At 39.1% G+C, this 12,987-nt stretch overlaps 1 protein-coding gene across 1 annotated transcript in view; it reads left to right on the forward strand.

Moving 5' to 3' along the window:
* Nucleotides 1–3,629, forward strand: part of col4a1 (collagen, type IV, alpha 1) — a 43,340-nt gene extending 39,711 nt beyond the window's left edge. Inside the window, exons 45-52 of the mRNA XM_032568326.1 lie at nt 6–77; nt 166–294; nt 393–491; nt 576–788; nt 886–1,063; nt 1,151–1,265; nt 2,164–2,336; nt 2,593–3,629. Of these exons, the coding sequence (XP_032424217.1) occupies nt 6–77; nt 166–294; nt 393–491; nt 576–788; nt 886–1,063; nt 1,151–1,265; nt 2,164–2,336; nt 2,593–2,680 (1,067 nt within the window). The 3' untranslated portion in view covers nt 2,681–3,629. The remainder of the gene's footprint in view (nt 1–5; nt 78–165; nt 295–392; nt 492–575; nt 789–885; nt 1,064–1,150; nt 1,266–2,163; nt 2,337–2,592) is intronic.
* The last annotated feature ends 9,358 nt before the right edge of the window (nt 3,630–12,987 follow it).

Genomic DNA, 12,987 nt, shown 5'->3' on the forward strand with positions numbered 1-12,987 from the left:
TCCAGGCACAAAAGGTACTCTGGGTGACTCTGGATTTAAAGGCGGAGCGGGTGACAGAGGCTTCCCTGGAGAAAAAGGTAACTGCAATCACCTTAAATGTTTTGATGTTAAAATGTTCTTGTTGAGATTTGGGATGTCTTTCATTCATAACTTTTTTTCCTTCAGGTAATGAAGGACCCCCTGGTCCACCCGGCCCCAAGATCTTCATCAAAGGAGACACTGGACTCCCTGGAGATCAGGGTTTCCCTGGACCTCAGGGACCACCGGGCTTTCCTGGGCAGAAAGGAGAGCAAGGTGAGGTCTTTTCTATTCTAATGCTGGATCGTCATGTTCTGGGGACACTGGTTACAGTTTTTCCTCGTTTCCAACTTTTGCAATTTTTTCACCTTTAGGTGTGACGGGTATTCAGGGTCCAAAAGGTGAAACCGGCATCCATGGATTTGATGGTCAGTCAGGCGCCAAAGGAGAACCTGGTGTGCCGGGGCCACAAGGTGAGAAAGGCACAGCGAAGGAAAATGGAGATCTTCACTGTTGTGCTGTTTCTCTCCAATTTATCAATGGTTCTGTGTATTCAGGACCCAGAGGATATCCAGGTCCACCGGGACCTGACGGTGTTCAAGGTCAAGTGGGTCCGCCTGGCCCGTCGTCCATGGACCATGGTTTCTTAGTAACACGCCACAGCCAAAGTGTGGAGGTGCCACTGTGCCCTGGAGGTACCACTCAAATATATGATGGCTACTCGTTGCTCTATGTGCAAGGCAATGAGCGCTCCCATGGACAAGACTTAGGTAGGCAGCAGGAAATAAGGAAGAGACCGGGGGACACATGGAGACGTACTGGAGGAGTATATTCAAAGTTTTGGTTGTCTCTCTTTTATTTTTATAGGTACGGCAGGCAGTTGCCTCCGAAAGTTCAGCCCCATGCCGTTCTTGTTCTGCAACATCAACAACGTTTGCAACTTTGCGTCTCGTAACGATTACTCCTACTGGCTCACCTCACCGGAGCCAATGCCCATGAGCATGGCGCCCATCACCGGGGACAGCATCAGGCCCTTCATCAGCAGGTGTGTTTACGACTCCAGCCACGCGGGGCTTTCATGTTGTCATATGACACATCTACAACACATGTTGCTGTTCTCATGTGACTGCAGGTGTGTTGTATGTGAAGCTCCGGCCATGGTGATCGCAGTCCACAGCCAGACAATCAGGATCCCGCCTTGCCCTCAAGGCTGGAACTCTCTGTGGATCGGCTACTCCTTTGTCATGGTGAATTAATTTTGTTTAAAAGCTTAAAAGCTTAGCTTTAATTGTGTTATAAACATAACACTATGTAGGGACGTTTCTGTTATTTAAGAAAGCAAAAACTATCAGTAGTACTCGTAGTCAAGGCAAGCAGAAAGAAATCCCCCACAAAACCCCATCAGGAGTTGTTAAATTAATCAGCAGGACCAACAACAAATGTAGTGGATCAGAATGAATAATAATAAACGCACTTTTCCACAATAGTTTGAAGTCGGCACAAAATGGAGGTTTTTCAAAATTGCTGCTTTTTTGACACAGCATGTACAGAAAACTCCTATCATCACAATGTTTTCATGCTGTTTGTGCCTCAACATACAGTATATTCAAATAAAGAAACAATGTTCACCTTTTATCACCTTTTCTATTTGGAAAAAGCACTTTTAGCTCATCTTAGTAAGAACACCATATTATCCCACCGGTCACAATTATCACCGATCACAAAACACACTTTTTCATATATTTTTCCACAATTTTTCTAATTATTTCCCCTTGATTAGTTCAAAGGGCTATCAATGACATCTGATTTTAATATTTTCATGTCTGGGAAAAATGTGGGATTAAATGGGTTAACTAAAATATGAAGGCACTACAAACTGTTACAGATAAATGATTTGCTCTAGGCTGGTATCTCAATGAAAACATTTGGATTATTATAAAAATACAATTAGATTTTATTTACACATCAAGAATGGGAAAGCATTTAATTATTATTATTATTATTTATTTATTATTTTATTTATTTATTTTTTTTAGCTGCACAGCATCCATAGATTGTGCCATGAAGTATCAATCAATGCAACAAAAAAAGCAACAAAGTATTATGTGTAATCTCATCTGCACTGCATTGTGTGTTTTTATGTAGCACACCAGCGCAGGTGCTGAGGGTTCAGGTCAGGCGTTGGCCTCTCCTGGTTCCTGTCTGGAGGAGTTTCGCAGCGCCCCATTCATCGAATGTCACGGTCGAGGAACCTGCAACTACTACGCCAACTCCTACAGCTTCTGGCTCGCCACCATCGAGACAGAGGACATGTTTACGTAAGACCGATATTTTTTTATTGTCAGAATAATGAAAAAAAACTATAACTTTGGTTTTGTTGGCCTCTAGTGGTTGGTATTCTTAGCACCTTTTGAATCTGCGCGATCAGGTTGATCGTGCACTTTTAATAATTTCTTTTTTTTCCCATGGTGTCAGTGTCAACTTTATTTTTACAGAAATGTTCACCTTTTTATCCTCATTTATGATACAAAAGGTCATGACCAGTGGTAATTTTTTCACCTGTCCTCTTTCCAGGAAACCCGTCCCGACGACGCTCAAAGCAGGCAGCCTCCGAACACACATAAGCCGCTGTCAAGTGTGCATGAAGAGGACATTCACTTAAAACCAGAGGCCTTCCTTTCTTTTAAAACATGGACAGCAATGCATCGACATCCTCAACTTAGCTTTACTTCCTGTTCTGATGGTGCTATTTCCCTGTGTATCGTGTGTGAATGGAGAGGAACAAGAGACGCGAGTCGCAAAACATCCAGCGACTGAACATTATGAAGCAAACAGAGACCATGGGGCTTTTTGAAATCTTTTTTTTTTTTTTTTGCTCCTAGAAGCAACACACAGCATGTTTCTAAAGAATGGCGCCCGGTTTACCACTGCACTGAGTTGAAACCCCCTTAAAAAGGTTAACTGGTGTTCATCTTTCAAAGGGCTGTTTGTGTAAGACAGGTGCTATTGTAATTGTCTGCCTTTCACTTTTTTCCCCCTTTTAATTTTCCTTCTCTTCCAGTGCCACATAATTCAAGCATGTAACCACACAATAATATATCTTTTCACACGTTATAAGTTGTTTAAATCTACTAATGTTGAAAATTATGGGACATACCACTGCTTACACGACTGTCACTTCTCAAACCACCTTAAATGTTGCAGACACCAATTACTCTGTTGTAAATAGAATGCATTCCTGTATACCACAGTCGAACATACTCTCCTCAGGTTATTTCGCTATCAGTTTGTGTGCCATTAAGCCCATTTTTTTATTTATAAAATTTATAAAACTATGTTGGTTGATTATCTGAAATTCAGTGTATTCAAGATTAATATTTCTTTGTTTAACAGCCATATTAACATAGAAAAAACAGCACTGAAGTTGCATTGAAAGGTTGAATGTTTGCTTGTGTGGGAGTGCGTGCATGAGTGTACATACATTATATGAGTGAATTTGAATGGATTAGGAATTATGTGTGTGTTTTAATGTTTTTTTTTTTGCATATACTATTGTTGCACACCCTTCTTGTTGCTTTATCTAAAATAAATGAACAAAAAAAACAAACTACGAAAAGGGGAGTTTTCCTCAGTTATTGGGCTTCAAAGGAGACTGTGTGTGGCAGCAGGTGGCCACGTTTTTCCTGTTGTTGGTCATAAACAAATACATCTTGGCGAATTACAGTATGTTAAAAATAATATGGTTATTAAATGCAAAAAATGAAACATTTATTAGATTGTTTCATTGCATATCTATTTAAAGGTCATATTTATGTTGAAACAGGATTTGCAGCACTTGCAAGCATTTAGTAAACATTTTTAGCCCATCTCATATTCTCATATTGTGTCACTACTGTAGTAAAATTATTTGAAGAATATAATTATCAGTTTGAACTGTTGTGAATTGCAGAAGCTGAAACGCCACAGGCAAAAGCCACAAGAGGGCGCCACCAACTCATTTTGTTTGGAAGTTGCTCCAGTTTCTCCAACTGGATGATTCAGCTGTGTGTTTATGTTCTCCTTTAAATATGACATTTTAATTCAAACATTGTCTTTCGTCAGCATGTAAGTATAAGAAAAAAATTCTGTTTTAGGTGCCACTTTGTAACATCACTTGCTTAAAACATGATGCAGCCGCATCCTCAGCCCTTCTGCCGGGAGTGTGGCCAATGAACCCTTTCACCCCAACAAATGCACAAATGGATCGATTTGTTCCGCAGAGGACCAGATAACCCTGCCTTTCAAGTCTGATCTCGTCTTTCATTTATTGCCGGAATCATATCCCTTGTTTCCGCTTTCGCCACCGCAGAGGCAAACAGAGCCCTTGACCCCCCGGGCTGTCTTCATAAACACGTCTGATGAGGCCTTACCCTCTGACCGGTGAGCATAAGGTCAAACGAAAGGGGTGAGTTTGGATGCATGACATCGACAAGCCAGAGGGACAAATGTCTGACATGTTACAGAGCAAATACCTGCAGTCTGAGCAAAGGTCAGTCAAGAGAGACAAATAAACTCTCATGACTCTATGGCCATCTAAAAAAGACAAACTATTATTTTTAAAAAGAATTAAAAAATAAAATAATTACAATCCTTATGCCTTTCCTTACTTCAAATCATTTCGTCTTTTTGAAAACCATGAACATTGTATTTGATCTCATAAGCAAGATTATTATATGGGAGCATGATTGTGAAATGGAAGGAAAAAGACACATTATTTTCATCATGAAATAAGTTTTTGAGATTCTTTTAAGATTTTTGCTTTTTAAATTTAGTGCTAATCGTATTTGTATTCAGCACCTTGGAGCAACTAATAGCATACAACTGTTTAACAGACTCCACCTGTGTGCAACTTAATCTTAGCACAAACCCAGCTTTTCTGTGAAAACCTCAGAGGTTAGGTAGAAAACATTAGTGAAGAATCAACATCATGAAGACCAAGGAATAAATCAGAGAGAAAGTTGTTGAGATGTTTGTAGCAGGATTTAATCAGAAAACATTTCAAGCTTTGAACGTCTTATGGAGCACTGCTTAATTCATCATCTAAAAATCAAAGGGATATGGCTCAACTGATAGCCTATCAAGACATGCATGTATCATCACTTAATAGGCTGAGCAAGGAGAACATTCAAAAAGCAGCCAAGAAGGTCGCAGTAACTCTAAAGGAGCTGCATAGCTCAAGTCGGAGGAACCTGTTGACCAAACTATTAGCTATTCCATGAATATGGCCTTTTTGGAAGAGTAGTAGAAACAAAGACATTGCAAAAGAGTGCCATTAGACGTCTGCTTCAAATGTTTGCTACAAGCAATGCAGACCACAGATACAGCAAATGAGTAGAAGATGGTGTCACTGCTTGCGAAAAGCATGAAAAATACAAGTTTATCACGTTTGACGTTGCTCTAGTGTGATGCCATGTTAGGCGTTTGGGTTAAACTCTCCTCCTTATGGAGAACCCAACTAGGCTATCCTTCCAACCAGAAAATAGCGTACCAAGCAACACCATCATACTACTAGAGGAAACAAAGCATTGCACTTCAAATCGTTATGAACACACCATAACAATTTTGAAACCTGGTGGTAAAAGCATTTTCTTTTCCCCAACAGAGAAGCTGGTCAGAGTTAATGGGAAGATGGATGGTTATAAACACAAGACAATCCTCCCACAAAGCTGTTAGAGGCTGACAATGACTTGAGGTTTCACCTTCCATCTGGGCGACAACCCTAAACGTGCATTGAGAGCTAAATTATGTTTAGAAGCAATAAATTAGAAGCAAGATTTTGTTTGTGTTGAGGAATCACATAAAACGCAAACAAAATTTATTGACGTTTGTAGTGGAGAGGGGAAGAATTTGAAACTATTTGAAAGACACCAGAGGAACGCTGCATGACAACGTGTAATACTTGTTGTCATGCAGCCAGATACCACAATAAGCTCAGGCATATTGTTGGTGTCACAATAGCCTTATCTGTTTATCATCCTAGATTCGCTACCTTCCAAAGCTTTCTCAGAACATTGTTTCTAAATAACCTAATCTAATAAAACAGAAGAGAATCTTAATCCACTTAACCTCAACTTAAGTTCCACAATAAATTAGATCAAATAATTAACTAATTAACTAGGTCTAATATCATTACATTATTAGTCTATTACTTGAGTTTTCAATGTGTTTGTTGCTTAAGGAGAAGTTGTTTTGCTACGAGCAATGAAAATATAGAATAAGAACAAGATTATGTAACAGATCTTGTAGTTACCTTGTAATGAGCCGTGGATACAAAAAAATGGTTCCTTTAAATTTTAGTTTTTGTCAAGTGATTTAATACTGCACTTGATAAAATGTTCACAAAATAAGAAATTTAATTAACTATATTCTTTACAGGCATGGGATAAGAGCTTTTATGCACAATGAAGCACAAGTGGTATTTAGGTCTAAATCCAGACATCAGACCAGTGCCTGTAGGTATACGGCCTGCAGGAGCTTTCAAAGATTTAACATGGTTAAGTAACTTAATCCTATAGGTTGTTTTCTAACACAGCTAATTTGAGACCAAAGAATTACAGTCACCTTTAAAAGAGCTTTGTGCTCATACTGTAGACTAATCTGTCCATGACGTTACATAGACAATACAGTGACAATATGTATAGTTACAAGTTACATTTTAAGACAAAGGGAAATTATTGTTGAAATATTACAAAAACTTCATGAGTGCACATCCAACTCAGAAGGTACCTTGTTTTCCAAGATCTGTTTACAATACCTATTGGAAAAGGGTCAAGATATGCTCCTTTCCATGAGTTTTGTACTGAGTAGCTCACATACTGAGCTCACCACTTTAAACACATCCTCCTGACCCTCTTGACCTGACCAAACTCAGATTACCTGAGTAGACAGCACACAGCACAAAGCACTCAGAGGTCAGCAGATTCCATACATACTCACCGGCTACAAAAGAAATTTGAAAACAATTTTATCTATATCGATGTTAACAAAGGGTTGTAGCTACTTTAAAGAAATTCTGCTAGTTTATGATATTATTTTATGGTCATGCTTTGTTTGGTATTTCTTCATTGATGTTTAAAAGAAAAAAACAAAGGAAACCCTGAGACTTAATTTTATTTGTAAGATTTTAAATCTACAGTTTTATGTTATTTCAGTGAAAGAACTTCAACTAGATGTGTCTTGAATAGTGATAATTATCTGCAGAATCAATTTGTGTTTCACAACTAAGTTGCAGATTATTTATCACAAATTACATGAAGTATTTATTAAATGACAAACTTGTTTTGACAGTGATTTCAGGGATATTATTAGCTCGGCCCATCAGCACAAGGATGTGCTGACATAACCGTGAGTGTAAAATCAGCTACATTGCATTACACAGCACGAGCATCGGAAATTTGATTCCATCTGCAGAGCTTGGCACTTGTGTAAGGTCTGATCACGATCTCAGCATGATCGGAAATCTGATGTGTCTGGATGCAGCCAAACATGGCTCTTCCTCCTCCTTCCTCTTCCTCTGCCTTCTCTTCCCTCCACTCTTGTTTTCACTCAGTACGCCAGCGTCCACTCAGAAATATGGAGATAGTGTGCCGCTGCATGAATGAGAGGAGAACAGAACGCCTCCATAGCCGGGCGTGGGAGTTAAAAAGAAGAGTGGACGTCACTGTAACAGAGAGTGCGTGGGCATGAGAGGAAGAGTGGGAGTGATTTTGTGGGAGGCATTCCAGTACAACTCTCAATCTGTCTTTTTTTGTACTCTGGTAAATTTCTTCTCCTCAGCAGCTCTTTTTTTTCCCTCTTCTGTGTGCTACCTGGCTAATCACCCTGAATTATCTTTTACTCTCAGTGATGGCAGCCTTTCTCAAAACCAATGAGTCTTTCATTAATAAGTCTTCTTCCACGCTGAAACATACCCAACCAAAGAAACACTAGGTTACACACCCGCACGCACACCCCCCCACACACACCCCAATATGAGAAGCTCAATCTAAAATATTAGCACTGATTCTTTAAACTATGATTCACAACACCTAAATAATTTCTTGTAGTCAGATTTAGAAGGTAAGCACACATGCCATGCCTGTTCTTTTGCAACAAAATGGCAAAATCCTGTCTATTGTCATGCCAGAGTGTTGAACCTTTTCACTTTTGCTCACAGGATGAATGGTTTATTGAGCGCTGTTGTCTTGCGTGAAAATGTTTTGGGTTTAAGTCCAAAATTTGGTGACTTTCTGCTTGGGCTTTACATAGTTTCATGCATGCTTTCTCTCTAGCTTCTTTCAGTCCAAAATGTACATGTTTTGGCCACTGGTCTCTTCAAGTTGCTTGTGCAAGCATGTCTGTTTGGGTTACATGGTAGCAACAATCCAGCATTACACCTTCCAACTAATTATTTAACATAAAACTTAAAAAGTTAAACCCTGGTGTCGTAGGGATTTCAAAATTTGAAGAACAGAAAAAAAGAGTAACATTGAAAAAAAACTATTTCTGTAAAATGACTGGCAGTCTCCACAGGCTGCTCTGTCTAGTCCTTCTGGTCCGTCTGCAGAATCAGATGGTTGGCATTGGTAGACCCGTGTCTAGTATTGGGAACACAGAATGGGACGTTGTGTAGGTGGATGTCAGACCAAAGGAAACTTTGTAGACATCCAAAAACAGGGAGACATCGGGGGACTAAAAGTGTAGATGGGTAGCCAAACGCTTTGGATGTCATAGTTGAACATACAAAATCAAACAATTTATGTGTAGAGGAAGAAACTATTTTGGATGTCAAATGTTTAATGAGATGAGGGGTGAGCTTATCAGCACAGACTCTTGGCCTTTTTGACAGGCGGTGTTTGAAGCGGAAAGAACACCCCTGCTGTTTGTGTACACGCCTTTGTTCTTTGGTTACATATGCGGTTCAGGTTTTTGGTGCTAAACAAGGAGAACAAAGGTACACTCTGTACAGACGAGACTTAACACCAAGGAGGAATAGTGATTAGGATCTGTTCTTTATGTGTGTGAGAAGAGGATTGTGGGAGAAGTGTGAGGACTGGCTGCTAGGAGTGTGAAGATAAATGGGCAGTATTTATGTAGCACTTCTTTTCTCCAAGTCTTATTGACCACTCAGAGGACTTTATAGTACAAACCACATTCACTCAATGCACACAAGAGTTGTGCAGCACACAGTCTGGTTACACCTTGATGATACTCGTGACATCCGTTATTTCCCCAGGTGGACTGAAGAAACTGAGGATTAAACCACAATTGTCGTACAATTGTCTGCTTTTGCTCCTGAAAACAGCCACATTCAAATGCTGTTATTGGTTTAGCAAACTAATGTGAGCAAACACATAGATTCTCCAAGCACATTGTCACCTGTGACTGACCAAAAATTACAATATTTTACTGGGATTTTTAAAGTGTTAGATCAACATAAATTTGTGCATAATTGGAAAGTAGAGGATAAAATGTTTTCAAAGCTGCTTTACATATGATTATCTAAAATGTGTGAAATCCTGCGAAATAGCTCAAGTCTCAGACTTCACTTTCAAATTTTACCACAGATTGTCAATTGGGTTTAGGTATGGTCCTTAACTCGGCCAGAATGCTCTGATCATAATTAGGAGAGTATAGATAGTGTAGATATAATTACAAATTCAGGTTTTAGCATTGTTTTTAAATAGAACATTTTCACTCAATAGCCACAACAAAATGACTCTGTAAGTATTCCTGTCATTAGGTTGGAAACTATATGCTTCCTTCCATCTTCCACAAATATCAGTATAATGGAAGAAAATGTATCTATTCTCTTTCATGGTTTTCTTTATTTTAAAACCAAAAACTAGAAATGGTGGCTCATTAAAAATAACAACGAATTTCTTACAGTAAATATGTATCAAAAATTATAGGTTTTCTTTTTTCTTTCAAAACGTCAAGTAACATTCGAAGCAGAAATTGCTCTTTGGACTGTAAAGGTTGCAAATACCTGGCCTGTATTTGAACATAAGTTCCAAAAATATGCTGAACAAATCTTGGTAGCGTACCAAGATTTGTTAAAACTGTTAAAACAATATGAGTATGTAAGAGCAGTGTTAGAGGACAAAAAATTGCATCAGTTTAAGTGATGTGCCACATTATTAAACTGCATGTTGGGAAGATCAGCACATTATGACAGACTCTTGATTTGTGTTTTACTCCTGTTGGCTGAAGACTGCAGAGGTTGTCTGAAACGCAACTTTATATCTTCATTCAAACCCATGCAGCTCAAAGATCCACAGAAATGCATCACATAATCTACATCCTACAACGGCACAGTAACTACGCCGTTTCATTTTATTTCAATTGTTTTGATTTTTTTCATTCTTCTTCTCTGTTAAACAACTCCAAATATTTATGCGGAGCTATGTGAAGGAATTTTAATATGTTTTGTCCTCCACGCATGTTGCGTCCCCTGACTATCTGATGACATTGTCCACAATGCTGTTTGCTCTTTTCTGAGAGCTGGATTGTTGTTTTCTCGGCAGCTGCTGAATTATTGACCAAAGCTATCATTACACCACCAGACCAAGTATTTACAGTACAATTAGGATTGTTGTGCTCTTAATGGTCCTTTCCATTAGCCTTTGTGAAGGCCAAAGTAGCACCTGCATCAACAGAAAACGCATGCAACACGTACACACAGACACAATTGCTGTCACGTGGCTGTAGTGGGGGGTGGCGTGAGCGGGAGGTGGGGGGGGGGCCTCATGGGAGATGGTTGTTTTTCAACAGTGGTCTGAGCATGTCAGAAAATGTGCTTACACCATGGCGACACATGCTGGCTCAACAGTATTACAGAAGTGTGGCTGTCCTTCAACATCTCAAGAGACTCCAGATTAACTATGCAATCACATACAGCAGCCCTGTGGCCACAGAAGGATGGAAGGAAGGGAGCTTTTATTCATTATTTTCTTTTTCTGAACGCAAGGCGTGTCAATGGCCTTTCAAATGTTGCTCCAAGAGTCTTTTCCATCTTCATTAGCAAGAGAGAATACAGGACCCAAGAGAAATACTGGATGCCTTTGACCTTTCAGTATGGAAGCTTGCAACTTTCCAGTAGACTGATTGATTTTGACAAACATGGTGGTAACAAGATGTTTATTCCTGGTTTGGATTTGCATTCAAACCATAAACAAAATTCTCCCAAAGTTTTATGTTTTTGAGCATATAGTGCAAGAAAACCATTTGTCTGTCTGCGATTCCTCCTGAAGGACATTTGCTAAATCAGTACCTGATTTAGATGAGTACCTTTGGCTAAATAGAGTTAATCCCAAATGTATTATATTGGGTTGACATTAGTGCTATGCTCAATGTTGTTCCAAACCAAACATGCTCATTAATGATCTACTGCTTCATGTTGGACCAAGAGTAGGCCACCCTACTGTTCTCACAATGATGGGAGCACGAAAATGACCAAAATATTTTAAGAAGCAAAAGTATAAAGACATCCTTTCACTGGAAGTAAAGTTGCCGAGGCCAACTCCTGTAAACTAGTCCCAGACTAAAATCTGCTCTTTATCAAACCTTCTCTCCTCATAGCCGTCTTAAACTGCATACAGTCTGAAGTCTCACAAAAATACAAATAGTTTGAAAATGAGGACTTACTCACCAAATACTGCCTATCTGTGGCAGCCAGCGGAGAAGGAACACCCTGAAAGGATAACCATGCAGATACATGTTTATGCCAAAGACCAGTTCAGAGAGAGAATTGAAATTAAAAGTTGTGCTTTTGGACTGTTGGAGAAAACAAGAGATAACCCATTTCTGCATGGGAACAACATCCAAACTCCATGCAGAAAGACTCCAGATCAGGATTCGTGTCTATTTACAACTGGTGTGAATTATGATCACAAAAGTTGTAAATAGGCTCTATAAAAATTACCTGAACTGTGTTTACCTTGAGCTTTCTTTTGCATCAATGTATTATTTTGTCTCTCATACACAATTCTGTCCATCAGGATGCTTTTTATCACCACATTAATGTTCAGTGTATAATGTTCCTTTGAATAAATTAAAAGGAAAGGCTTAGCATCATTACGTAGACATAGCAGAGATAGATCTGACCATTTCACGTTAATTAGAAGATCTAAACAGTAGAGCCTTGGTTTATTATTTTCTGCACATGCAATGTGTGATGATTAACTGTGCCAAATCAGTGCTGCTCCTGGTCTGTATTTATTATAGGGTGACAATGTATAACTGAAGAAAGTGCATTACGGCTGATGAAGACAAGTGAAACCACTGACGGTTGAAGCAAATCTTTCTGTTTGAGCCCCTTTCACACACTGAAGCACAGATCATCTGCCACTCAATGTATTGCATATAGAAACTCTTTGCAGAGTTGGTGTAAGTGTAGGCGTCTTTCTAAGAACTGACCGTGATTCCCAAATCCCCAAGGTTTCCAAATTTAGATCTTAAGATTCATATAACTTTGATTGAATATATTCTGTGAGAGGAAGATTGATCAAATGGCATTTATATCTGTCACATAACGCAAAGACTTCAGTTCCCTGAACACCTGGATTTTTAATCTAATCTAATGAATTGCCATCTTTTCTAGGTCATGTGCTGTAAAAAAATAACACCTGCTGTAAACTTTAAATTTATTCTCAACTCACTATAAAAATGTGTAAATATTCTTAAAATAAAGTTGTCTTAAATCAAAGTGTTGCCATCTTGCAGTAAAAATTTGAGAGAAAACTCCAAACATTAATTTGCATAAACTCACAAGTTGGTGGGGAGGCACATTGGGAAATTCTTGGTTTTTCAAGATGACACAGATATTTACACACCTCATTATAATATATTGAAGAAGTGGAGCCTGGGGATTCTGGGTCGGGTTCCCCAATCTCAGGGGATGAGGTCGCCGAGGTGGTTAATGAGCTCCTCGGTGGCAAGGCTTCAGGGGTA

The sequence above is a fragment of the Xiphophorus hellerii genome, chromosome 7 (genome assembly GCF_003331165.1).
Source record: "Xiphophorus hellerii strain 12219 chromosome 7, Xiphophorus_hellerii-4.1, whole genome shotgun sequence".
Lineage (NCBI taxonomy): Eukaryota > Metazoa > Chordata > Actinopteri > Cyprinodontiformes > Poeciliidae > Xiphophorus > Xiphophorus hellerii.